Source organism: Aspergillus nidulans, chromosome V, assembly GCF_000011425.1.
Source record: "Aspergillus nidulans FGSC A4 chromosome V".
Classification (NCBI taxonomy): Eukaryota; Fungi; Ascomycota; class Eurotiomycetes; order Eurotiales; family Aspergillaceae; genus Aspergillus; species Aspergillus nidulans.
The window spans coordinates 2,583,643-2,610,179 of NC_066261.1; the positions used below are offsets into that span (position 1 = coordinate 2,583,643).

Sequence of the window (26,537 nt, forward strand, 5' to 3'; positions counted from 1 at the left end):
AGTCCCGAAATGCTTTCTCGCAAGAAACGAAACTGTTTGTCCCGGCTCACTCTATTCTCTATACCCTAGTCTCTATGTCTATATCTAATATACAACAGAACCCTCAATCCCTGGTTTATCCCACGTAGAATCGTCTGACAGTGTACGCGGACCACTACGGCAAACTGATAAAGGCCAAATACACGCGGTGAGTTGCCTCCAATAACCTTCTCTCTTCCTCGTTGTAGGTGCCGTTGAACACTGGCTCCGGCGTGATCGTCCCAGCACTAATACCTTCGGAAAAGACAACCTGGTTGAAATCATGCACCTGCACACTTTCAGCCACTGTCCCATTCAGAAGGTACTCCCTTATCGAGTAGACTAGGCCCAGAGATGCGAGGCTGATCGTCGTATGGCCTGGTCCCTTCCTCGTGACTAGTTGCGAGGATGTAGGGAGCCAGCGGTGCAGCGCCTGCGCGGACGTTACCGGAGTCGTGGGGTCGTGGAGACCATTGGCGATAAGCACGGAGGTATTCCTGGCCGTGAGAATTGCATTCGTTTGGAAGCTCTCCAGGCTCGAGGCCCCCAGGTTCCGTACACGCGGCCGGGTATTCGGGAAGTTCCGACAGAAGGACAATGTGGACAGATCCGCATTGAGCCAAGGTGTCCGTTCCCGTAACGAGATATCAAGGACTAGGTCCGCGACTTCAGGGATGCTCGTACCATTCGATGGTGCGTTGTCCGTGCATTGAATCGGCCATCCAGCCATGGATCCTGTATCTGGGGCGCTGGCGTTGACTGTTGTCTCCGTTGCTCCGGTCAGAAGCTCGCCCATGGGGTCTGCGTTTCCTTCTTCGAGTGCCTTTACGGCGGAGACAACGGCGGGCCATGCTGTGGGGAGTTTGAGGAAAGAATACATGAAGAAGCTGAACATGCCGACAGTGATCGACCACGAGCCATCGGAGACTGAGACGGGGTTCTCATACAGCGACCCTTGTAGGTTCGCAAGACGCTCCGCAATATCTATAGAGCTATTTTTCGACCTTCCGCGTGCATCGGCACCTCCACCGGCACTTGCCAGAGCACAAGCCTCCTCGCCAGCCGCCTCACAGAGACTCGCAAGGTCCGCAATTGCATCCGCTACATATAGCTGGTCATTCGGCAGCTGGCTCGTATACCGTTCCGCATTGGCTTTGGGATTGAAAACCCCGTCGAAGACGAACCGTCCTACACGCTGGGGAAAGGTCTGTATAAACTCAGCGCCGTAGATGGTCCCGTAAGAAAATCCCCAGTAGTTCACTGAAGCGTTCGTCCCGTCTAATGCATCAATTATGGCGACCATATCGCGCACTACGTACGCCGCGCTTGAAGTATACAGAGCAGAGGAATCGTACTTCGCGCAATCGGCTGCGATCTTTGCTAGCGACGCATCATACTCCCGAATTGCCGTCTCGTATTCCCCACCCGGCGCAGTATAGCTCTTGTTCGTGAAAAGACTGTACTCGATTTCCGCTGCTGCAGTGACACTGGCCGACGCGTCTGCTTCCCTGCCCGCCGTTTCCCAGCAGGCAAGTAGAGGCTTCGCGGCGCCGACGCCGCGCGGATCCCAGGACACGATATCGTAGTATCCACCCGTAATATTTGAAATCCCAGACCCGGCCCCGTTCGAGAGGAAATCGACTCCGGAGGACCCGGGACCGCCGGGGTTCGTGAGAAGGGTGCCTTTTCGCTGAGTGGCGGGCACTCTAGCAGCGTACCGGGCGAGGGGGATCGTTGCGAGCTGACCGTTGTGCGGGTCAGCGTATTCAAGTGGCACTGTGAGTGTCGTGCAGTCAAGGGCGGAGTTTGAGGGGCATGGTGTCCAGTGGAGGGAAGAGGCTGAGCTTGCCAGTGCAGCTGCTGACGCTGATGCTACCTGCAATACGCTGGCGAGCAGAGCCGTCTTCGTTGGCCACTGAGTCCGTCGTGTACTAGCCATGCTGTCTGGCATAACGAGGCTTCAGATCGGAGAAACCTGAGACGAGCTGCAGTGATCATCATTATAAGATGAAGAATGTCTTAAACTCCAATGTGCTCGGCAAGTATCAATTCCGAAAACCGACAGAGTGGAGCGAACAAAACGTAGCCTGTCCACTTGAACTGTGATCTACACTTGGCTCTAGTAATGCTGCCGATCATGCGCCTCTGTGAAGGAATCCTCGTATTCCTTGCGTGAGCATAGAGTTTTCTCAAAGCATAGTTGCTTATTTCTTTCCGCTGAGAGAGGGGTCGAGGTGGTGAGTTCTTCCTAGCTAGTTAAGCTCTCCATAATCCTGTCCTTACCACCCGGTTGTTCCTGTTGCGTAGGATTCAGCTCACCGATGACGAAGGACGCGGTGCTGTCTTTTGATGGCTTCTTTATGAATAACAGCTTCGCGCCAAGATTGATAAGATCATCTAATCAATCAATGTCGTAGCGTAGATTGCGTGATATCCCGCTCTCCATTTGAAGCGTCCCCACGGTCCGACTCCGACATCGGGACACGTAGTGGGCCATGCCATCCCACATTTCTGTATTTCGTATTGCATCACTTTGATTGGACTGTACCTAGAGGACTGACTCGTGGTTCGTCTATGGACGGACTCTGCCAAGGTTTTGCTTGCGCGTATGACTTCCCAACTGGGTTGTTCGGGTGCGCTCCAGTACCGGCCCTTTCGTGCTAACCAGCTATATACGGATTACCTACCTGAAGAACGTGTTCCTGCTGTTGTACGGCCTCTGACGTCACGGTGAGAAGGGTACTGCAGGAAAATTATGTGGTGCTAGTTTAATGAAACGGTCATGGATATCCAATGGAAGCACTTGAAGAACGCGCACAAGGTATGTAAATCCATATCTAACCAGCCATGGATTGCGTGACAATCGCGGCGGCAATTCAGCTGCCTTCTCTCTTGTCATCATATCGACAGGCATCCAGATGGCCATAGAATGGAAAGTTGCGCCCAACGGGAGCGCGCCACAAAAAGCTTGAGGCACCATAAGGACCAGGAGGCTTTTGCTATTAGAGTGGGGGGCTCTCAGCCTCACCAGCGGCCTTTGAGACTATACACATGGCTATCATGGTAAAGAACGTATACCTAATTTATCTGACACTTGCGCAAGACTCTGAAGATGCATCGGCGTGCCCAAGATCCCAGCGTGATTTAGCGTTCACTCCGTAGAGGATAATGCCAGCCGAGCAACTATTCTTGAGGTAGAAATGAAGCTTCAGGAAATGGAGTTTCAGAGTGGGGAGACATAATACCCTTAAGAAGTATTCCTTCCATCGCACAGCCACCGTCAACCGGACAAACGGCGAAGCAAAAGGAACAAACTAACCACTCAGCTATTCTCACTGAACGTCTTCTCATTCCTAATCGAGCAGCACGTACCAAAGTTTGATTTGCCGCGACAACGATGGTCCCGTGCATAATGTATCCCTAAACGATCGTGCTAGACCTCGCTGAGGCGTATGCTTCTCTGGACATACAGGGTGAGGAAAGCTGACTCTCCTCGCCTCGTACGTATCTGTAGGATAATAGTCTCAATACTTGTCCTAGCGGCAGGCACTTGAAACAGTATTGCTTTTCAGCTCCGTAAGACGTTAAGAAGTAGCCGAGCTTATAGCCGTGCCTGGGCCCGTTTGAACTGTATCTGATGCAGCATTGGCTTTATTATGGAAATATGTAAAAAGCTGTAAAGTAGCTCCCGCGTTCTGGTTACATCCCACAAGCAATAACCCGTACAGGCCAAAAAAGTACCCTTGGGTTATTTGATATAAACTGACCAGCTTGATATTATTGGCCCGACGCACTGCAGCTTAGCGGGCGGAGCACGACCTTCCGCGGCCGTCCAGAAAACTCTTTTCTTCGCAACCAAGGACCTTTCAGTTTATCACCCACCCAGCTATACCACAATCCCCCCTTGAGCTCATCGAAATGGCCCAGACCCCGGCATCTTCAGGGTTCTCCCCCCTTAAATCCCTTGTCATATACACTTCCCAAACGTCCGGTCTCGAGAAAACCCTCCGCCTTATCCAAGCCACCTCTCAAGTCGTTGGCGTAACTACTGCCAGCAAAGCCCTGGCAACACAATGCCTGACGGCGCGTGATCAGCTAGCCCTAAGTGTGTCTTTTCCGTCCATTCTGCAACCCTCAGTCCCCCAATATCCGGGCTGATTGGGTTGGTTTTAATCCTGGCTGTGCCGGCGTTGACCATATACATACAGCCCGGCGCTACTTCCGCCTCCTTGACTTCTATGGGTGCTTTGAGCGCGTGCATTTCCTTATTAATACGCCTTCATCAACTGGAACGATACTCTCCGTCATGGAGCTTGCGCAGTACACGTTCCTGGGACTTTATCTGTTGCTGGAGGACCTCACGATTGTACGCGGCCTCGTCCCCTCTCACCTTTCGTCCAAGACGAGTATCTTGCTAACGATCGGACACAGCTGCATGACATGGGCGTCGCCCGGGTCGACTGGTACCATCCGCTTATGACAGAGGCAAATAAGTTCTGGTTTTATGCGTTGATGCTTTCAGTCATTCGCTGCACATGGGAGCTCTTCTTCCCGTCGGCACCGGTGACACCAAGCAAGACCTCTAGCTCTGGAAGCGAGAAGTCTAAGGCTAGGGGTCAGCAGCCACAGCCCAGTCCACCCAAGTGGCCGCTTGTTAAACGGATCATCATCGATGGCTGCGACCTGACTCTTCCGGGGTCATTCCTGGGGTGGACTCCAGTTACATCGTTGCAGATTGGGCTTGGGATGGTTCTTAGCACTGTGTTGGCGGGGCATGATGTTTGGGCTGCGCAGCAGTAAAGTATGCTTGAGCGCTTGTGTATTTGATCACGATCTGGGGTAACTGACCATTCTGAACGGGTCGGAAAAATGGAACCAGCTAATGAATAGAGCATAGAGCGTATGTGTATGCGTGTCTATAGGTGGGTTACAGATGAGCACTTTGTAAATACCTGAAGACAGTGCTGCTTAGTCGGCTCAGCTTCGCCTCCGCTTCTGGATTTGGTTCGTCAGGTAGCAGATACTTCGGTATACACTGTCGGGAACACCCTAAGCCTTACCACCACAATCACCGTTCATTGGCACCGCAGACGAGTGGTCTGATGACACCAAATATGTCAAAACGTATAAACTCAACTCTATCAGTGTAATCAATGCCACCAAGAAAAGCGAGTTGTTGTGATGCGTCTTCCGCCTCAACAACCGTCCTCACACATGATAGTAAATGTCCCTAGTACTATCGATAGGTGTTGCCCTAAAAGACCCTGAATCTCAGAAATGCAATTATATGAGCAGTCCAGTTAAGTTCTGGTGCGTAAGCTGGGCCTGGTCTTCTGTCCTCGCTAGTTGTTGGCCAAAGTACTGGCTGGAATAAATCCAGTGTCTTGCGAGAGTCAAGGCTCGCATATGCTACTGATAAGGCGAGTTCACAATAGCGCGTCATAAGCGATAGTCTATCGTCAAGGAAATGTGGGATGAAGAGCGCCGTGACGTGGGCTGGCCCGAGATTTGAGAGATTCGCAACCGTATGCGTAACCAGCTTGATATGGAACTCGGCCGCATACTACTCGCGGCATCCTCGACTACGCTCGCATATTTTGCATGAACCAGAGTCAGCCATATGGACAGGCACCTGCTCCGCCGAACATCTTCCTCTGGAAACCATCGCATCGGCCGTCATTGGTGTACAGCATGGCATTATTCAGCGGCAGAAATAACGGCCTCGTAATGCCTCCGGCGGGTATGTGGTTAGATTGAAAAGGTGACTGATCTAGGCTCGAGGGCTAAAGATGCAGACGGCGCAGGGTCTATGCCTTGGAATCCCGTTTTTCTCTCCCTTCATCTCATTTCTTTGTCGTACGTCTAGCTTTGCGCTTTGGCCCCGCAAGCATATATTAATTGGCGACATCAGAATCAAGCAAGAAACTCGAACGTGCAGTATAGTAGCAGTGGACGTCAATCCACCTGCAGATCCTGCGATCTTCTAGAGTCACACTGGCAGTAGACCGTTCCTTCTGCAGCCTGCAGAGAAAGTATTATATGTTGTGGTCGGCCATGCGCCTCTCAATGTAAGGAGGCCCTCCAGGAGAGACGTATTGTGAAGCCCGAGACGGGTGATGATGATTACGACTTCCTCCAAGCTTGAATAAAGCCTAAATCCACAATCTTTTGCCCCGGCTGCAGTAGCTAATACCCACCTTTAGTTTCATAGACACGCGCACGCCAGAAGGCAAACTTACTAGACGCAGAGACCATCCAAGTCTGAGATATTTGTCGTTCTAATTGCCGGGTCTAATAGCTCTGGTAGTGCTGCCTCAGCGCTCTTCGCAGAGGCCCTCTCACATCCTGCAATCTACGCGCGCGTAATCGATGAGATCAAAACAGCATTGCGGATGGGGCAAATCTCATACCCGATTCCCAGTTATACAGAGGTCGCAAAAGCCTGCCTTTTTCAATGCCTGCATCCCGTTACATCTGTCCTGTTACCGCGGGGATAAACCCCTTGGACCTTGAAATTGAGATCTAGGCCCAAAGAGACCGCTCGGTGTAGAGTTGGCAGCGAATCCCTGGATTTCTCACAGAGACAAGGGCCGTGTATGGTGAGGATGCTGAGGAATTCAGCCCCGATCGGTGGCTGGATGATATCCCGTCAAAGTAAAGGAACTGGAGAAATATAACCTAGCCTTCGGCGCCGGGTCAAGGGTTTGTCTCGGCAAGTATTTTGCGATGGCGATGTTTATAAGGCGCCTGTTGCCGTAAGTCTCTGCCTATACCTAACTCTTACCAGACCACTCGCCGGCTCGTTGCCGGCCCGTTATACTGACTGCGACGGCAGGTATTCATGAGGTTCGACGTCACACTATGCAAAGAGACGCTTCAGAAGCCGAAGCCCTCGTCGAAAATGAATGGCGCAGCCCGGGCTTGGAAGTATCTGGCTTGCCCTCAAAAGGCGTGACCTTGGGTCGCGGCACGAGAGAATGGACAAGCTCAGACGGTGCAGCCAAAGGCAGCATAGGCGTAGCAGGATAATGGCGGGTATAGCTTTTGCGCTCGCATCTACCGTTTCAGACTCTAGCACTCTTCTTGTTTCTTTCCAGGCAGCCATGTTATCACATCCCTCGTTCCGCGCATGCAGCGTCCATTTGGCTTGTATTCAGGCAAAGATAGCACTTGCCCGTTTGGGTATATGGAATACAACGCAATTTACTTCATTCTAGTAAGAAGTGCAATTACTATTATCAACATTGTACATTGTACCCTGATCATAGTATGACAAACAACCGGTCAAATGAGACAAGACCAAATCAGAGCCGGAGCGCAAACTATACTCTGAATGGGTTTTGGCCGGTACGGTGTACGTGATCTTGTATCTAGCCGGCCCTTTGGCAGTAAGCAGCGCTCAGCAAGTCAAAGTACGAAAGTTCTCTGCTATATTATTGGGTTTGTGCATAGCATGACTATGGGCATGTACACTGGTGCAGAATAGTGTAGCTCACTTCGCTGCCCACACCCAATTCACCATATACTGCCAATGACTTTGAAGTCGCCATTCGGATAGAGAAGTAGATTGTAGTTCTATATTCCCATTCTTCCTCAAATTCCCCTTCCTTCTTCTAGTCAGTCACCTCGCGCCAAGCCTCCGCCCATGGCGGCTCGCTATTGCGCCATTTCCGCCAAGAACGACGGGATCCCTTCTTGAAATTATCAGAGTATTTCTGTCGCCTTCAACCTGCGGACAATAATCTCCTGTCGCAGAGAACAGGACTCGGTAACAGTAATGCCACTCCTACCACTCACCGGCCTTCCCTCCTCCCTCCGCTACCTGATACAACAATGGCGTCCTCGCACAGCCACATCCCCCGGCCCTGCTCTGAGCAGTCGGGTGCTCGATGTCGTCAGAAAAACGTGGGATCTTGGCTTCACGGCCTTCGGCGGACCGCCGGTTCACTTCCAGATTCTACATGCACGGTTCGTGGAGCGGGAGAAGTGGGTTGATGAGGAGACGGTGCCGCACCCATTCATGCCACTACCCCTAGTCTTATCCTTCACAGATGTAGACTGACCGAGTCGACCAGTATCAAGAACTCTTTGCAGTCTGCCAGGGCCTGCCCGGGCCCGCAAGCACAAAGATGCTCTTCTGTCTGACGCTGCTAAGGGCAGGGTTTATCCCTGCCGTTGTAGTCTTTCTGCTCTGGTGGTGCGTCATGGCTCATCCGGCCAACACTCCTTGTATATGCTGATTACCGCGCCATGTATAGCCTTCCGGGCGCAATAGGCATGTACGCTCTCTCTCTCGGCGTGCAGCGCATAGACGATACCCTTCCAGCCGCCGTCTACGCACTGCTTTCGGGGCTGAACGCATCAACAGTAGGGATTATCGCGCTTGCAGCGGTACAGCTCGCGGAGAAAGCGGTCCGTGATAAGCTATCGCGGCTGCTTGTTATATTTGGAGCTTGTGCAGGGCTGTGTTATAGCGCGCTCTGGTACTTTCCCCTCCTCATGGTGGTTGGGGGTTTTGTCACGGCTGCTTGGGATGGGTGGGGAGCGAGGTGGGTTAGAGGAGTGAAGAGGTGGCGGAGGGAAAGAGGTTCAGCATTGGATGGCACTGGGAGTCAAGAACTAGAGGAGGGTAATCGAGATGGGGATGAGGCTGTAGATGTCGAGAGGGTTGATGTGAGGACTGTCGCGGACGGAGAGATGCCGCGACTGAGAAGACCAGCAGGCTCGACTGACCTGGACACCATTCCCCTGGCAAATGTACCAGCAGGATCAGATATCACTCCATCCTTGAATCCAGCTCAGGATCAGGGCCATGTCGTGCGTGTGCGAATCGGCGCTGCCATCCTGGTCTCTTTTTTCGGTACGTTGTCTCACTCATGCCCTTGTCCTCAACTGCCTAGATGAATACCGCCAAATCGGTATGCTCACTGATATCGGTATTAGCCTCGTTCATTACGATTCTCACAATACGCGCCCGCCTCTCCTCGCCCCCATTACCCCTCTCCCTGTTCAGCAACATGTACCTCGCCGGCACGGTTATCTTCGGCGGCGGCCCTGTAGTCATCCCCCTCTTGCGCAGTTACGTCGTCGACCCAAACTGGGTCTCAAGCCGTGACTTCCTGATCGGCTTAGCCATCATTCAGTCCTTCCCCGGTCCTAACTTCAATTTTGCAGTCTTTCTGGGCGCACTCACTCTCTCCGCCTCACATCACAGCGTCCTCGGCGCGATGCTATCCGGTTTTGCCATCTTTAGCCCGGGCTTAATTCTTGCCGTTGCGGTACAGAGTTTCTGGCGGGCTCTGCGACGGAAGATGTACGTCGTTCATTTTCTGCGAGGTGTCAATGCCGCCGCGGTAGGGCTGGTGTTTACGGCTGTGTATCGACTATGGGAGATTGGGTATCTGCGGCAGGGCCGATCGAGTGAGGAAGGTGTCAGTTTGGGGAGGGAGCCATGGTGGGTTGTTGTTGCTGCTGTCTCCTATAGTGGAACTCGGTGGTTTAGGGTGCCGCCTGCCGTGGCGATCGTTGCAGGCGCTGCGTTGGGGATTGCGTGGTGGGGGGTCGTTGGGGGTGAGTGATCAGCTATATCCGGCATCACTGAATGCTAGATCAGGCCTTCTTAGGGATCAGTCACATACTGGTTGCTCGAGGGGTGCGATCAGCGTAGCAAGGCTTTACGGTTGCAGACGGTTCGAATGCATAAAGCAAGCACGCAAGACGGTCTAGATAGACAGCTAAGGAATAATCATGAACTATTTTTGCCTACGCAGTATCGAAGGTGGGCATGAATGGACACGAGATAAGATCAAAAACATGAATAAGGCTAGAGCTACCTTTTGTCAGCCAGCCCTAAACGCCCAGCTGCATCCCGCAGTCCCCTCAACCCTCGTTGATCTTTTTACCTCAACGCTATACTTTGCAAACTTGCTCCTCTTTCTCATCATTCTGCCTACTTTGTAGAATATAAACGGAACCTCGCAGAACATCGTCCCATTACCAGCAACCACATACCCGGGGACAACATTGTGCTTCCCGGTAAACAGCGGCCGATTCCCACTATTGCCGCGCTGTAGAAGATCCAGCGCCTGAGATTGTTAGTCTACTTGGACAGTGCAGAGGTGGGGATAGAGCGTAGCGTACCAGCTAGAGACCATAATGATACATGAAGCGCATACCGACCAAAGGCTAGTCCAGCTATTGCAACTTCGTTCCATAGCAGGACAATCTAGACTCGGCGCTAGGTGTTGAACTGACGCGACGGCAGAGGCGAGACCCCAAAAGAACCTGCCAAGGAAGACGGCACTATGCGGAACGGACCCGACAATGAGTGAAGAGAGGCTGAAAAGGGGCGCAGGACAGCGGGTAGGGCATGCGGCGTCGCAACAGGTCCAATGAGGGAAGGATGATTAGGCCCCCAAATTCTTGGCCAAACTTATACCTGGGCATGTCAAGGTATTGATGTAGGTAACAGTGGGGAACTCATAAACCGCTTACACTAGGCTGAAAGCCACAGGATCGTCCTATTGAGCCCATGATCGTGCAACGCCAGTTCAGCTGCAAACGCCTGTGAGCGGATCACCTTTGCGGTGCAATCTTTCACCGAGCGGTATTACAGAACACACCTGCTTTGCTCCGACTGTGCTGGATCAAGTCAATGAGGGAGAGAGAATGCGCAGAAATATAGGATCCTACTCACGTATAGAATTCGAGAAAACAAGGGACGTATCATACGTCCTCCTCGAACTCGACTAGTCGCGCCAATGGTTTTGCTGTTCTGTCATCAAATGTAGTCGCTCTCTGGCTCGATCCAGAGACCATGCAGATACAGTTGCTCATCTGTGATGGCATTGCTGGGATGCCGATGTGACTGGGGCGAAATTATCCTCCATACAGTTAAGCACAGGAAAGCACAGCAGAAACGGTTATATTGATGCAATTTCTGACACGGAGTCTTCGGTTTCCTCCAGAATATGAGGGGGAACGGGGGACAGGCTACAAGGTAGGTCTGCATGCACACTGTAAACATCAGCTCCGGTCCCCAACCACAAATGATTTTGATAAGAAGATAGATTGGCAGAACAAGCTGAATGTCAGTGTGTGAGACTTATTGAGGCCGTTTCAGTCTAACCGGCAATATCTTATTGGTGGCTCGGCTCCTATATCAGGTACAGGTACAGGTTCCTGGTTGGAGTCTCAGCCTACGCGCTAGCGGCCGCTACCGCCGCTAGCATGGTTCAATAGGGGATACGCTGGGTCATGGAATTAGGCGTGCAGAGATTCCTTGGTTGATGAGACGCTGAGCTGTAAGCTGACTACCGACCCTAGCGGAACATGGACGGTGACTGGTTTAAGAAGAGACTTGCGTTTCCTATAGAGTGGATCTATGATGAAGGGCTGAAGGGATAGCTATAGCTGGCGTTGACCGTGTGTCCCATGGCAGAAGCCCCCACTCGTGTGGAAGCGAAGCTGAGCTTTGAGCGTCGACTATAAGGCTGCATCTATAAAAGCCAAAGACAACTTCATCTTACTGATCCTCCTTACCAGCGACGACAGCTGGAATATGACACGACTACTAGAGAGCGTTTTAAACTTGCAGATGCAAAACCTAGAATGGGGAACAACGGATCGCGCACATGCAGATTTCCGCAGTAAGCTTTTCCCAGAACTCCCTCATAGAGGCCTCTGGTAACCCAGCTAGGTGACGTTGTCACGACCCCCTCGACGGGCATGCTCGCCGCAATGGCCAGTGCCAGCCTGGGAGACGACGTCTTCGAGGAAGATGAGACGACAAACGAGTTCCAGTCGCTTATGGCCGCCCAATGTGGCCTTGAAGCAGGGGCGTTTGTAGTTTCGGGAACAATGGCAAATCAGTTGGCCATTAGGACGCTATTGACACAGCCGCCTTGCCGTGTTCTCGTTGATTCGCAATCACATATCGCCGCCCATTTTCAAGAAGGCGGACTCGGTATGAGTGGTGCCTCCCTCCAGACGATCCGGCCATCCAACGGGCGATACCTGGTCCTGGAGGACATCATGACGCGAATTATCGTCACCAACGATGTCCACAAAGGGCCGACACGAGTCATCAGTATCGAAAACACTGCTGGCGGCAGTGTAGTGCCTCTTGCTGAGCTGCGCCGGATCCGCGAGTGGGCTGATCGCAACCGCGTCGCGGTCCATATGGATGGTGCTCGATTATGGGAGGCCGTAGCCACGGGGCGGGGCAGCCTGTCTGAGTATTGTACGCTCTGCGACTTGGTCTCCCTGGACTTTAGCAGGAATCTCGGTGCGCCCATGGGCGCAATGGTGCTTGGGTCAACCCAGCTCATAGCCCGGCTGCGGCGAATACGCAAGAGCATTGGTGGTGCCCTCAGGCAGTCCGGTCCTATCGCCGCAGCCGCGCAGTTTGCCTTTATGGAGCAGTTTGGGCTGGGGCCCTGGGGAAGTCGAGGAAAGCTACGTGCCGTTCATTTGCTGGCGAAGCAGGTGGGCCAAATGTGGGTGGATCTGGGAGGAGAGCTGCTGCGCGAGGTCGAGACGAATCAAGTCTGGGTCAATCTGGATAATGCAGACATAACGGTTGATCGATGGAACGAGCTTGGGAGGAAGTATGGGGTCAAACTGGAGGGGGAGCGAATTGTTTTGCATCATCAGATCTCGGCTGATTCTATCGATCAGCTCGGTCTTGTATTTGAGGAAGCCCTGAAATTGCGTCCGAACTTGTGAGAGAATCTACTAGCGCAATTTGAGAAGACTATTTGCTGCCGTATCTTGACATCCCACGCAGAATGGCCACTCTTCTGGTGTAAAGAAGTCTAGGAAAGAGTTCCTCCAAATCTAGGTCACCCTCCACCTATCACGTAGACTGCCCACTCTTCTCGCACATAGAACACTAGAGTACGGAGTCCATTCATGTCGACGAGAGTGGAGGAAGATACCGGCGATCCACTATGCTGGCCTCTGGGCCGGTCCTGCGGATGTCCAGGAAAGGGAAACTGCACGTTTGATCACCCCATGCTCCAACATCTGCAAGGTCTCTTCAAACGCGCAATAATACTCAGTAATGCAAGTAAAAGCCATATATGTGGGCGTATGTGAGGGGAAACAGCGTGAAGGCAATATAAAAATCACCCGATTAGGAAAGAGGCGGCGCTCATGTGCATATGTAGATTCTCGAGTAGAAGTTGGAGAAGATATTTGTACGATAGGCATAAATACTTCCCAGTCGGCCTTATTCATTTGCTACAGATAAACTTGTTCAATCACAATAGCCTTTCAATCAACCTCTTTAATCCTCTCTACCCTCATCACAATGGTCCTCAACATCGCCGTCGTTGGTCTCGGCCGCATGGTACGGAAGTATGAACGCAGTCAGTATAGTTAAGCAGCTGACCAGACGCTATACCAGGGAAAACGCCATGTCTATACACTCCTGTACCGCGTCCCCCGCGCCAGGGTGGTCGCCGTCTGCACCACCGAGCCCCACGAGATCGAATGGGCGAAGAGCAATGCCGAGTACACCGAATTCGGCATTGCAGTCTACGACGACTACGACGATATGCTGGCGTCCCAGGCAGATCTTCACGCGGCCTGGGTATCGACGAGCACAGACGTTCACGCGGTTCAGTCATTAAAGGCCATCGAGAAGGGCCTCCATGTACTGTGCGAGAAGCCAATCAGTACGGATCTAGCGAAGGTATCTCCCTCCTTCACAATTCTTCTCCTCCAATTACTCATCGGACCACGGCAAATAACTGACGGGGACGCTTGTTGTGACTAGGCGCAATCCGTCGTCGATGCCGCCAAAGCGAACCCCCAACTCAAAGTAATGGCCGGGTTCTCGCGCCGCTTCGATGCCTCCTATAGGGATGCCGCACAGAAGATCCAGAACGGCACTATTGGCAGCCCCTTTCTCGTGCGATCCAACACCTGCGACCTGAAAGACGAAACAGGCTTCTTTGTCCGTTACGCCGCGCGTAATGGAGGCATCTTCGTCGACTGCGCGATCCACGACATCGACCTGACGCTTTGGTATATGGATAACCCCGTCCCCAAGGCTGCATGGGCAGCGGGCACCCTACAGCACCACCCCGAACTCGCAGAAAACAATGACGTGGACAATGCTGTTGGAATTGTCGAGTTCTGGGGCGGCAAGATCGCCTACTTTTACTGCTCGCGGACGCAGGCGCATGGGCACGATGTGCTGACCGAGATTACGGGGACAGACGGCAAGATCATGGTCAATGTAATCCCGCGGGCGAACAATGTGGTCGTAGCGGATAAGGGAGGGATGAGACATGAAGTACAGCCGGAGTACTGGCAGCGGTTTGAGCATGCTTTTGCCCTAGAGGCAAACGAGTTTGTGGATGCTGTGCTTCAAGATAAGCCCGTGCCTGTCAACCTGGAGACAGGCATGACAGTGATGAAGATCGGACAGGCGCTGCAGCATGCGTTACTCAGCGGAGAGGTTGTGAAGTTTAACAAGAACGGAGAGAGACTCAACTAGGTCTTTATTACTTCACACCTATTTAGGCAAACGCCCAGACGATGATCCCTAGTAGCCTGTGCGTTTGGAGTCTGGATTGATGATACAGGATAAGAGAGAATAGGTTGATAGTACCTACAGAGCACATACAATGGCGGATTGATACATCTCGCGTTATAGCGGCAGCTATTTCAAAGAACTAGGATGTCAACGAGCCCTGAGCGTCTGAGAAAGCAATTCGTTATATATCTCTGAATAGATCGAGAACAAGTTAAAGTACTGCTTTAATTAGAGACTATGCTCGATATACAGAGCAACTTCGCCCGTAAATACTTCAATGTCTGTTGTATCATTCTATAAACTAAGACCCTATTGCTAGCCTATACATACGAGCTTACATCTTCGCTAATTCAAAGAATGCATAGAGACCAGTACCCCTATTCCTGCCATCTATTTTTTCGGCTCAGATTCTTCACCAACGTACTTGTACACTAGCCTAGCCAGCACATATTGGCCCTTGGTATTCGCAACAACAACGCGTCGAGTATGGCATCGTTCGCCATTGATGACCTCGAAGCCCCAGATCTGCAGCATACAAGGTCAGTAGATCCTCACAGACGAGTGCGCGCTGAATCACCTGCTCCGCCGTCCATCTATTCCCGCGCAGGTTCCGGACAAATGTATGAACCCATACAGGCCCGTCCTGTTTCCCTTCTTTCTCCTCCTCATCTCCTCTCTTCCGCCCCGTGAGATCCCAGAGACTCTCACTTCCATTCTCATAGATCTCCCCGCGGAGAAACCTGCCCGCCCTCAGGTCATCCACCTTTGTCTTCATTTCAACATCCGGGTACACCCCTTTGTCTGTGTTTTCATGCTCATCTCCGCGTTCCTTGGGGTAAACAAAGTGGCTTTGCTCCTGTAACGGTCCGAATAGAAAATCGTCTCTCTCAAGGATGCTCCAATCCATCTTCCTGACCTCCGTGGAGCCTCCCAACCCGCCCGTGGGTGTGCCGGTGACTGTTGCATTGACCGTGATGATTTGTTCTCGAGGATCCATACCTTGAGACGAATCCGGCTTCCCCGGGGTGGCGGTTACGTCTATACGCAAGCCTGCTAAGCAGAGAACTTTGCGGAGGGGCCAACTGAGTCCTTGCTGCCATTCCGCGCATCATGCGGGTTAGTTGTATTAATACGGAGTGGGAGAAGGCGAGGAACGGTGAGGTACCAGTTTCAAGATCGCTTCTAGGTCAGAACAGAGGGCTCTGTCCTGTTGAAGAAAAAAAACTCATACTTAGCACTTGGTTTCCCCCTGATGCTGTCGCAGAGACTTGGGCTAGACTCACCATCACCCATCGACCGACGAATTGTTCCGCCATGACAACGGCGGCTAGGAATATTCAGTCTGTAGTTAGCCACGGCTTTTGATGCTGGGTTCAGTGTATTTCTGTGAAAGATTATAAACTAAGAGCAAAGTGAGGTAAAACGCCCGGAAGAAAAGTGAGTGAGCTGCAAAGGAGAAACATCCTTTGAAATAGGACGGCTTCCCGGCCGGAGTATACAACGCCCGCCAAAAAAGCAACGTTGTCAACCCCTGCGTCAAGGAAGCAGCACAGAGAAATCGGTAGTGTCATCCTAAACCTAATGGCTATTGGCTACGCGGTATATCGGAGAACGGTCTGTTATTCCAGTTGCAATTTTCCGTCCAGCTTTGTCCCCCGAAAGACACGAATTACCCCCACCACCTACTATATGTAGGAACGCTAGTATTCAAGACATTCTAGGTGACACGGCTTCGGAGTTTTTCGCAGTAGCGGCCAGTCTGTGCATCCTGTGTAGACTGTCAGGAGACCAATCGGGTGTACATGTACACTAGCCGCAAGGTACAAAGGGTCAGCAGCCACGCAAGGGCAGTGTAGTAAAATAGTAGCCTCTATCTATAATGATGTCCTGTATTCTGAGGACTGGGTATCAACATCTACGCCGGCGGAATGGGTTTGCAGGATGAACTAACTGAACCCCGTTCAGGGTTGTAAGAAAGGATCTCATCTCGACAATCCGCGTCCTAGGAGGCCGACTGGATAGACCAAGAGTAACTAAGAGACATAGAATAGAGGATAGGAACAGCTCACAGACCTGCTGGTGACATTGCAAGTGACCCCGGCATCAAATACTATCCATTGCATGGTCTATAGCGTTCGTCACAAGATATACATATAATTGGGCCATGACGAACTGCTGTCATTGACGTCGCTTATCCTGTAGCCGAAGCCCACATATCGATTTAATCCCCCCCTTCGATTGAGTCGCTTGAGTTCTGAGATGCTGAGAGCAGTAGCACAGAAACAGCACGAGTACGGCGGACCCCTGTCAGCTAGCCCATCCTTCACCACCATTCTGCTTCAAAGCGTAGACAAAAATCCAAGATATTTAGGAAGGTCCGCTTAAGCAGGGTCTCAGCTCGGTGTACTTCGAGTTCTGCCATATGGCTCAGACGTGCCAAATCCGTTTTCTAGGACACGTTACCAATATTTATATATGTATTTCATGTTAGTATCTTTAGTGATCTGAACCACTGCCGGCGCCAGATAATGTTATTGCGCCATGATTATTGGTGAAACATACCTCTACGATCAGGATAAGCGATATGCCAGGAGTCAGCGCCACCATTGGCTCACTCCGACCCTGAGGTCTAACCGGCAGTTATTGTTATATGAACAGGCCCGTGGGCCGGTCCGGCGGATTTGCTTTAAAGAATACAAAAAAGTAGGGCTGATAACATATAAGAGCCTCCTTGGCCAATCTGGCATCGGGTAGCTGGATCACCTCTACTAAGACCACTGTCGCTCACAGTGTTTGATGTTACCGCTTCAAACGAGCCTTCTCTCGTTTCTTTAACATCATCGGCCGCCCCATTGGGTAAAGTCCTGTAAGCTCTATACCATTGCAGCCTGTCATGATATGTCTCTTCTGTCGCCCAAATAGTTGATTTGCTTATACCACACTAGAGTTCAGGAAAAAAATGCACTGCGGCAAAGTGTAGGCATTCTGATATCGGAAGCAAGAAGATGATGACCCGATCAATACAACATGAAGATAGCAACAGGACGACTCTGTTACTAATTGAAGTACGGTCTCCAGTAAGCGTCTACCAGTTCGGCAGCTGTTATTTACCAGCTGCTCCAGCCAATCACTTTCGAGATACGTGGGATTTGCCCATCGATTATGCGCCGTGACGGCGCGATTACTAATTAGATCACATGATCGCCGTTCGAATCGATTAGCTGGGGTCTTGTGTTCTTACCTTCTCCAAAGACGCCGCAAGCAATCAGATCATTGTCCTCACCTATAGGATCTTTGCGGATCACAAGTTCAGTACTAGTGTTTCTATTGCGGCGTGAGTAGGTGGTTAGTGAGTCGGTAACTACTGCGGCCAATTCTGGGCTCATCCAAAGGGACCAAGAGTGCATCTCCCAACCCTGCATTGATTCGATGGTCTCTACCGCACCTACCCCGCAGCTTGCTACATTGATTGGTGAGCGACGTGCAGAAACTTGCGACAAAGTACGCGGTAACTTGTCTTGTCTGATAGGAGGATGCTGTTGAGCTGAACTACGCCGGTGATTCAGCCTCGCGCTAATATTAAGAAGTCAGGTGCGTCTAGCGCGGCGTTAACGCCTAAGATAGGCTATTTCAACACCTGCCCACCTGCCACCCAATCTTCAACTAAAAATCACCACGACTTCACATACTATCTGTTAATAAACTGTCGGGGTGCTCTGCGTGCATTCCACTTCCGGGTTCCAGAATGGCGGACCCTCTGAGCATCGCAGCTTCTATGCTGGCTGTTATTACAGCGGCCGTTGAGTCAGTCAAATCGCTCCACAGCACCGTCAAGCGCTTCAAGGATCGTGATAAGACACTACGCAGACTTCGAACTGAGCTTGAGGACCTCACAAACATCCTCGGTTCACTGGGAGATGTAATAAATGCAGAAATGCCAATGTTGGCTCTGCTTCAAGGTCCTGTTGAGCGATGCAACCAACTATGTCGTGAATTTGAACTGGCCATGGAGAATTTCGGTCGAAAGTCAACGACAGGCTTTCGTGATTGGGCAAAGATGGAGTTCATGAGAGGCGACATCAACGAATTCATTGATAACATTGCGGGATACAAGTCAACTATCAATGTTGGATTGGGTACTATCACTATGTTAGTCAAGGTTCCACTGCTGCATGAGTCTTCACTGATTTCTTGGTACAAGTCATTCCTCAAAAGTGACCGAACGGGTCCTGCGGGAGTACAATGAAATGGTACAGGACACGGCTTATGACCTTGATATGCACCTGCAACGGATTGACAAAAAACTGGCACTTCTAACTGCTCAAGACGATAGCGCCTCCGATGTGAGCGTAGATCTGGAGGACGAGAGGGAGGTGACGAAGCAGTGTCTTCGCATCTGTGAAGATGCGAAAAATTTCATCGAATCTTTAACACAAAGGGAGTCTGCTGTGCTGCAAGAGGTCCCGCGAAACGTCACCTTAGACGATGTTGAGAAGCGCTTCGAAGCTCAGCTGCTGACACGCCAAACCTTGGATGAAAACAGAGCTGGATTTGCGGACATCATAAGCCGCCTTCAGGCACGGCTAAATTCCCTAATTACAAACGGGAACCGAAGCAGCGAGGAGCGATTGGCACTGCAGGAAGATATCCAGATCTCAAGACAATGCCTAGAAGTGTGCAATATGGCCAATGAAGTTTCTCGACAGAAAATCTACCGGATTGGAGAGGTGGTTGCAGATGGTGACAGTGACCAGGTCGTGGTGAATACGCTAGCTGACCTATTTGATATTAAGAAAGCCCTGTCCAAAGATACTTCGGCGCAATTAGTCGGCTCAATGACTGACGCGTCTCTTCAAAACCTGACCGACAAACGTTACAGCAGCCGCTTCGGCGCAGTTGACTCGAAATCCACTGAGGTTGTCACTCGAAACTCTCCTTCCACACTTGCGACGCAGAATGACAACCCTCCGGTTGGTATTATCGACGGGGGTCTCTCTCAACGAATTGGAGCAAGGCGGAGTAAACCATCTCCCAATGAAATGAGAAAACGCGGTGCCCCTGGTACGGCGAAGAGCGATGATGAGTAATTCGAGACCCCCCAGCGTGTTACTCGAAGCCAATCCACTCCTCTGTCAACTTAACTCTGGTTCTGAAGGGGGAAGGGACATTCGGTCGCTAAAGCGACGATGGCCAGTGGATAGAATATTATATCGCAAGATGGAGGGATATTCCAAAGCAGGTGTTTGAAGTATGTCGAAAAGGGAGAATCCGGAAATCTGTATTTACTGTTTCGTATGCAATGTCTTCTGCATAAGTTCGTACAAATGGTGAGTAAAAATTTATTGGATAATACCACTCTGGATATGGGCAAAGAATTTCAGGCTACGGCATGATGATAGCTTCTGGAAGATCTCACACAACTGATTTTTCAGGTCTTTTTTTTGTGTTGTGCTCCATCTATAAGCCAATGCGTCTTGTTTAGGCGCCAATGTAAGGACAGAAAGAATGACTGTGACTTTTATCCCACAACCATACAATCTCTACGGGACTATTACCAGTGCATACGTCGGAAAAAGGGGAAGGTGGCTCCTTAAAACGGTGCTCATATATCCATTTGGCCTAGAAGTGCTTATGACAAAGAACCTAACATTTAGGCAAACTGTCTTAGTTCTGACCCTCGAGAGACTGTAGGATACTGTTCCTTTTCTGCAGCGAGGGATATTTTTGGATACGAGGCTAGTGGCATCTACCTCCGCTTACTCTATATTGGCTCTATATTGGCGCCTTGCTGGAACCAACTCTTAAAGTAGTTTGCCGCAGTTCTTCCCTGCGCAAATCGGGCTTTGCATGGCAAAAGGTACGGTAGCATTGGAGGCCATAGATAGTAAAAGAGCGTGATCCATAAACTCTATCCCGCGTTGCTATAGACTTAGCGACGGAGTTGTACCTTGTGCCTGTGCCCTCGTAATTCCGGCGGTCACGGGACGGGATGAAGGAGTATAAAGATCTCTCTTATTCGCGCTTTGTAGAATTTCATCTTATGTCTCTTAACATACCAATTCAAAGCTGAACCAGCCACTTCCAAAATGAAGCTCAGCCGAACATGCGTCCCCAGCTGCCTCCTTGCCCTCCTCCCCCTCCACACCTTAGCTATACCAGCCTCTCCAGCAGACCTGAACTCCCGCGCCATCACAACATGCCGAGTTGTCAATACGGAGTCAGAAGTGAAGTGCCGCGCGGGGCCTGATTTTGACTACGACGTTCGAACATCCGTCTACCCAAACGGAATATACGACTTCAGCTGTTCCGAGGGACCCTTTGTAAGCCTGTATTCCTCACTTTTACCCGATGCTGTATTGTTCTTGTCAACCATATCTAGTAGGGCTGGCGCCGCTCTTTGTTGCGTTGCGAACAGTTATCTGTGGCGCTTATCCCAAGATTGTTTCAGAACTTTACAACAGGTATATAGAATGACTGCGTTCACGATCTGTGAGCATTTTTTAAAAAAAAACTCCTCAAGCAATTTATCGTAGGTCCAAATCGTGGTGATGATGCATCGGACTTTTCAGTCTTGAACTTCGGCCGCCGAAAACTATCAATATACACAAAGGATTGACATAGACGACAGCGAAATTGAAAGAGAAGGGTACCTTATCCTTAGCTTCATTTCAGAGGACAAAGGACAAATCATGGATACTGGCTGGGTATTTATAGAGTAGGAACTTAGGACAGTATCTGCGGAGCGGCCCGCCTATTGTTAATAAGAACGAGGTACCGTCCGTCCAGAGGATTCAGTTTCGAATCATGGAAGAGTATGTTTCCAGTCCATTTATATGCCTTCAATCATAGTCGCCCTATTCTATGTGAATTCAATGGTCATCCATCAGGCTCACTAGACGTAGCGGAGAGTACTAGCCTCCCCTAGCCCTAAATCTCCTAGGCTCCGCCGGGGCCCAATATTCCTTACCTTCTTCAAATTTCTACCCAAGCAGAGTAGTCACCATGCAACCCAAGACGAGCTGCAAATGCATTTCCCTTCGACTCAGCTGATTTCGTCATGGCCGTGCCCGGCTTTCCCAGCAAATCGAACGCGTAAAGCTCACGCATGCTCTTGTAGAATGATATTCGTTTAGAAAGTGATGATTTAGTCCGTATGATATTGTAATAGAACAAAATGAACATCATTGCCGGTAGCATTGAAAGAATACCCGCTAATTCGTTCCATCAAGAGCTTTATAAACCTCAGCCTCAACACCTCCCCAAAGCTGCAACACATTCAGATCCACAAATGGCAGTATCTGTGAACAAACCATTCCTGCCACTCCTTTCTCCCGGTCCGCCCACCACCACAGGTTCGCCAGTCCAGCCCAATGTGCCGTCGCAGTTGACCGTCCCGTCGCACCGCCGTTACTGAGCATAAACGTCAGTCCCCATCCCTGCGGCGGGTTTCCAGGGACAGGATACAGTTCGGGGATCGGGTTCGTCAGGTCAGGCTTCGATGCTGGGATCGGTTGTCGACTGTAGTTGGGCATATGGGGGATCTGATTGCTGAACATGGTCTCAACCGTACTGGGGAGAAGGAGGCGAGTTCCTGTAATAGGGTAGGTTCCTCCATTGAGAAGAACGGAAAGAATTCCTGTTTACATTTCTGTCAGGCCGGGTTTTCCCAGTAGTCGGGGAAAAGACTGAGGCATACTGCAGTACTCCTGCGGCTTCGCAAACATCCCTGCGCCGCCGCTGTTGAAGAGCCGTTTCACCTCAGCTTCGTTGCCGAGGTTGACAACAAGTGGTGCTCGAAGGAGGTGGTCTCGAGGCCGGAGAGTGCCGTCGTGGTCTCGGTGGTTCATATACGCCAGTTTTGACCGCATCTCCTCGGTTGGGATCATTGACATGTGCTTGATTCCCAACGGCTGGAAAATATGGCGCTGGAGGTACTCGTTCAGACTCAGACCGGTTGCCCGCTCCAGTGCAATACCTGCCCAGTCGATACCGACCTATGTAGGCATTAGTACGTCAATATCAGCAGGCAAGTAAGGCATAGCAAGAGATACCCCATACTCCCATCCCTCTCCCGGCTGGAACAGCAACGGTGTCCTGACATCCTCGATCCGGCCGGAGAACTCGTCCAGGCCGGCCGGGTAGGACCACTCTCTCAGTCTGTCGTTGAAGAAGCTATACCCGAAGCCCGCGGTATGGGTCAGCAGCATCCGCAGCGTGATAGGATTCTTCTTTTCTTCCAAGGTGCCATCCTCCTTCAGCACGCCGAGGTCCCTGAGCTCCGGACACAACGACTCGATCTGCTCCTTATCGTCTAGATTCAGAATACTCTTCTCGACGAGCTGCATGCATGCAATGCCGACAAGCATCTTCGTGCAGGACGCGATCCAGAAGACCGTGTCTAGCGTCATGGGCTCGGCTGAGTCCGCGCCACGTTTCCCGGCCGCGTGCGCGAATAGTTCCTGTCCATTCTTGTCGACGATCACGACCGTTGCGCCAGGGATGCCAGTCTTAGAGTCGGAACAGGCGGCGTCGACGAGGTCGCGAAGAGTGGACACGGTCTGCTCGGTGAAGGGCATGGTAATGGTGGCGAGTCTGTGTCTGTCTGTCAAGGATTTGAGATATCAAATAGAGGCGCGAGAGGGTGAGGGGTTATCGAACTGCTCAGAATCAAACTGAGGAGATGGCCGAGACTGGAGTAAAGCGGGGTATCCAGAGATGCAGAGCTAGCAAACATTTGAATCGCTGACATTTGCGCTACATGCAGGCCAATTAATATCTCCTCTGCCATGCATTTCCTGCGATACTGCTCCAGCCAGCTGAGGGGGAGGGGGCAAGCTCCGCTACCACCACCTCGGCACTTAGGCAATGGTTTGAGATCGATCCATAACCACCATTCAGTTGTGGTCATGATCTGCATGAACACTGACCAGCATTTCTTGGACTCGCCATGGTTTGATTGCCGTAGCATTACCTAAATTCAGTGAATCGACTGACTCTCACCATAGCCGAAACCACGAGCGCACGAGCGGGGTTTGCAGACCCGCAGTCAACCGTCTGCAACTCTGCGGAACCGCAGTGGATCGCGAATCGAACGTGCCCCCATCAAGGCCCAATAGGGGCCCGCCAGCGAGTGGGAGACACAGTGGGAAGCGCGGGGAACAAGGCCCATCACGGGCTCGATCGAGCCGGAGAGGGGCCGGGCACCCTCGGGGGATCCGTTAGGATCAGTTTGATCGGCGCTAACTACAAAGTACGACGAGCAATCAGTGCAGGATATAATCCATTGGCTAGCACGATCTGTGAAACCTGACTTCTTCCTGGTGGTGACAGATGTTGTGTAAGCCCAGCCGGAGGTGCATGCCTGGGGAAGGGCAAGGAAGCAGTATAAAAGAAAGAAATTCCTCGTTAACCAACATAGCTAGAACAACCGGGTCTCATCATAGAATCCTTCCAGAATACAGTCTACCATATAGTCTAAGAGTCTATCATATACAGTCTTGTATCTCTCTCAAGTCAGCCACGATGGGCAGCATTCAAGACCCGGAACCTGTGTCAATATCCCCATCCCTATCGACCCCCAAGAAATTCTCCACCTCCCTCACGGACTACTCGACGACCCATTCCACCAAGACTGGTCCATACGCGGAGGATCTCGACATTGATGCCTTGATTGTCGGGGCTGGTTTCGGTTTGTCTTGTCCCTCTCAGCCTTCCAGCCATCCTTTCTACGGTGGTCTAACCCATCTTACCTTTGCGAAGCCGGAATCTTTATGCTCAAAACTCTGCGAGACCGGGGCCTCCGCACTATTATATTCGAAGCTGGTAACGATATTGGCGGCACTTGGCGCTGGAACTGCTACCCGGGCGCCGCGGTTGACTCGGAAGTTCCTGAGTACGAGTTCTCCTGGCCGGAGGTCTACGAGACGTGGAACTGGAAGAGCAATTACCCGACCTACCAAGAGCTCCGGGAGTACTTTGACCATGTCGATAGGGTGATCGGCGTCAAGAAGGACTGCGCGTTCAACAGCGTCGTTGTGGGGGCCGAGTTTGATACGGGATCTGGCAAGTGGAGTGTGCGTACCGCGGACGGGAGGGTCAGTAAGTGTAGATTCTTGGTGCTGGGGACGGGATTTGTATGTTCCCTATCTTCTCTCTCTTGTTTGGTTGTGGCCGTATTGTGGTATAGCTAATGAGCTTCTGGGATAGGCTGCCAAACGCTGGATTCCCCCCTGGCCAGGCCTCGACAAATACCGTGGGATAATCCACCATAGCTCTTTCTGGCCAGACAGTGAGATTGACGTGCGCGACAAAAGATGCGCTGTCATCGGGACCGGCGCATCAGGCGTGCAGATCACTCAGGCATGGGGTCCAGTCGCCGCCTCTCTAAAGATCTTCCAGCGTACGCCGAACCTTGCCATCCCCATGCGCCGCCGGCCGCTGAGCACCGAAGAGCAAGGACGGAGCAAGAAATTCTACCCGGAGCTCTTCCGGTACCGCGAGACCAGTTTTGCGGGCTTCCTCTACGACTGGGCGGAGAAGAATACCTTTGATGACACCGCTGCTGAGCGCGAAGCCTTGTACGAAAAGGTATGGAATGAGGGTGGATTCCGCTTTTGGGTCTCTATCTACAAGGACAACCTGTTGAATCGGGAGGCGAACAAGGAGTCGTATAACTTCTGGTGCAAGAAGGTCAGGTCTCGCATCGGGGACCCAGTCCTTAGGGAGAAGCTGGCCCCGAAGGAGATGCCGCACTACTTCGGCGTCAAGAGGCCTTGTCTGGAGACAAGCTACTACGAGCAGTTCAATCGTGAGTCTGTTGATTTAGTCGATATCAAGGAGAATCCGATTAGCCACTTTTCAGAGACGGGGATCGTCCTCCAAGATGGGACAGAGCATGAGGTAGATGTCGTGGCGGTTGCTACTGGATTCGTGAGTGTGCCCTCTCCTTCCGGTCCCTTTGGCCCTGTCTGGTTCGTCAATAGCGAAGGGTGCGACGCTGACTGCTGTGTATATAGGACGTCGTCACCGGCGTCATGACCCAACTCGGCCTCAAAAGTATTGAAGGCGAATCCCTTGAAAAAGAATGGGTGCCAGGCGCGCAGACCTACCTCGGCCTCACCGTCAGCGGGTATCCCAATATGTTCCACATCTACGGTGCTCACGGCCCAACACTGCTCAGTAACGGGCCAACGACTGTCGCTGTGCAGGGCCGCTGGATCGCGGACACGATAGCCAAGATTGAAGCGAATGGTGTCAAGTATATCAATCCAAAGAAGGAGGCCAGTGAAAAGTGGAAGAAGCATATTCTAGAACTCAATGAGATGACACTGTTCCCAACGACCACCTCCACTTATATGGGCGGGACCATACCTGGGAAGGTGTACGAGCCTGTGTGCTATGCCGGTGGGATTCCGGCGTACGTGAGGGAGACCCGGGAGGCACTAGATAACTGGGAGGAAGGGTTTGATGTCGTCAGGGAGGCGGCAAAGTTGTAGCAGTCAAGTGTTCATGCTATTAGGTGTTATGTAACTGATTCTTAGCTTTCAGCGTGCGATATGTTATTATGAGAGCACAAACTCCCTTTCTCGAGGCTGAATATATCCATAAATACTACCTAGCTTTATGCTGCGTACCTGAAGCGCCGCAAGGCAATCTAGCAGGGCTGTTTCAGTGGCTTAAACGCAATCTCCCGGCTCTGCCACTGCTTCAACTTGGTGGCCTCAAGCAAATTTTCTGTCCCACGAATAATCCAGTCAGGTGCTGCTGCACCTCACTGAACAGCATATGTAGTGCGGGCACAGACCGCCTTCTTTGGGTATAAGAGGGGATGTCTTGTCCGTGGATGAGGAAAAATAGTCTCTGCCATGGTGCAGGACGCCGGGTTTGAAAGACGCCTGTGAGAAAGGAGAAGCCAAGCTTGGACATATCCAGTCGGTCCACATCAGTATCGTCAGTCTTTCCATGCCAGGGCTTT

At 51.5% G+C, this 26,537-nt stretch overlaps 10 protein-coding genes across 10 annotated transcripts, besides 1 other annotated feature; 7 read left to right on the forward strand and 3 right to left on the reverse strand.

Moving 5' to 3' along the window:
- Positions 1 to 26,537: part of a sequence feature (contig 1.94 1501..523724(-1)) that runs on past both edges of the window.
- Positions 155 to 1,957, reverse strand: ANIA_05429 (uncharacterized protein; the record flags this gene model as incomplete). The annotated part of the gene is made up of 1 exon (XM_657941.1): positions 155 to 1,957. The coding sequence occupies one exon, from the start codon at positions 1,955 to 1,957 to the stop codon at positions 155 to 157; it is 1,803 nt and encodes a 600-aa protein (XP_663033.1).
- On the forward strand, positions 3,937 to 4,818 carry ANIA_05428 (PEX11 domain protein; the record flags this gene model as incomplete). Its single annotated transcript, XM_657940.1, has 3 exons — positions 3,937 to 4,123; positions 4,227 to 4,384; positions 4,450 to 4,818. The coding sequence occupies 3 exons, from the start codon at positions 3,937 to 3,939 to the stop codon at positions 4,816 to 4,818; spliced, it is 714 nt and encodes a 237-aa protein (XP_663032.1).
- On the forward strand, positions 7,796 to 9,978 carry ANIA_05427 (chromate transporter; the record flags this gene model as incomplete). Its single annotated transcript, XM_657939.1, has 5 exons — positions 7,796 to 8,004; positions 8,113 to 8,179; positions 8,323 to 8,878; positions 8,962 to 9,588; positions 9,866 to 9,978. 5 exons carry the CDS (start codon positions 7,796 to 7,798, stop codon positions 9,976 to 9,978), a joined length of 1,572 nt encoding a protein of 523 aa, XP_663031.1.
- ANIA_05426 (threonine aldolase family protein) lies at positions 11,758 to 12,744 on the forward strand (the record flags this gene model as incomplete). Its single annotated transcript, XM_657938.1, has 1 exon — positions 11,758 to 12,744. One exon carries the CDS (start codon positions 11,758 to 11,760, stop codon positions 12,742 to 12,744), a length of 987 nt encoding a protein of 328 aa, XP_663030.1.
- On the forward strand, positions 13,331 to 14,524 carry ANIA_05425 (Gfo/Idh/MocA family protein; the record flags this gene model as incomplete). The annotated part of the gene is made up of 3 exons (XM_657937.1): positions 13,331 to 13,369; positions 13,427 to 13,714; positions 13,799 to 14,524. The coding sequence occupies 3 exons, from the start codon at positions 13,331 to 13,333 to the stop codon at positions 14,522 to 14,524; spliced, it is 1,053 nt and encodes a 350-aa protein (XP_663029.1).
- Positions 14,954 to 15,879, reverse strand: ANIA_05424 (uncharacterized protein; the record flags this gene model as incomplete). The annotated part of the gene is made up of 3 exons (XM_657936.1): positions 14,954 to 15,088; positions 15,141 to 15,656; positions 15,847 to 15,879. The coding sequence occupies 3 exons, from the start codon at positions 15,877 to 15,879 to the stop codon at positions 14,954 to 14,956; spliced, it is 684 nt and encodes a 227-aa protein (XP_663028.1).
- ANIA_05423 (uncharacterized protein) lies at positions 18,309 to 19,834 on the forward strand (the record flags this gene model as incomplete). The annotated part of the gene is made up of 2 exons (XM_657935.2): positions 18,309 to 18,712; positions 18,765 to 19,834. 2 exons carry the CDS (start codon positions 18,309 to 18,311, stop codon positions 19,648 to 19,650), a joined length of 1,290 nt encoding a protein of 429 aa, XP_663027.1. The 3' UTR covers positions 19,651 to 19,834.
- ANIA_11479 (uncharacterized protein) lies at positions 20,650 to 21,056 on the forward strand (the record flags this gene model as incomplete). The annotated part of the gene is made up of 2 exons (XM_050612333.1): positions 20,650 to 20,883; positions 21,033 to 21,056. The coding sequence occupies 2 exons, from the start codon at positions 20,650 to 20,652 to the stop codon at positions 21,054 to 21,056; spliced, it is 258 nt and encodes an 85-aa protein (XP_050468267.1).
- On the reverse strand, positions 21,672 to 23,166 carry ANIA_05422 (serine hydrolase domain-containing protein). The gene is made up of 3 exons (XM_050612334.1): positions 22,615 to 23,166; positions 22,260 to 22,557; positions 21,672 to 22,199 (listed from the first exon to the last, which is right to left on the reverse strand). The coding sequence occupies exons 1-3, from the start codon at positions 23,137 to 23,139 to the stop codon at positions 21,775 to 21,777; spliced, it is 1,248 nt and encodes a 415-aa protein (XP_050468268.1). The 5' UTR covers positions 23,140 to 23,166; the 3' UTR covers positions 21,672 to 21,774.
- On the forward strand, positions 24,015 to 26,058 carry ANIA_05421 (flavin-containing monooxygenase; the record flags this gene model as incomplete). Its single annotated transcript, XM_657933.2, has 4 exons — positions 24,015 to 24,251; positions 24,323 to 24,661; positions 24,849 to 25,492; positions 25,579 to 26,058. The coding sequence occupies exons 1-4, from the start codon at positions 24,086 to 24,088 to the stop codon at positions 26,056 to 26,058; spliced, it is 1,629 nt and encodes a 542-aa protein (XP_663025.1). The 5' UTR covers positions 24,015 to 24,085.

Coding starts and splice junctions, on each gene's coding strand:
- ANIA_05422 (XM_050612334.1), bottom strand. CDS start 23,139: ATGCCCTTCACCGAGCAGACCGTGTCCACTCTTCGCGACCTCGTCGAC. Junction 22,558..22,614: donor GAGAGGGATGGGAGTATGGG/GTATCTCTTGCT, acceptor ATGCCTACATAG/GTCGGTATCGACTGGGCAGG. Junction 22,200..22,259: donor GAAGCCGCAGGAGTACTGCA/GTATGCCTCAGT, acceptor AAATGTAAACAG/GAATTCTTTCCGTTCTTCTC.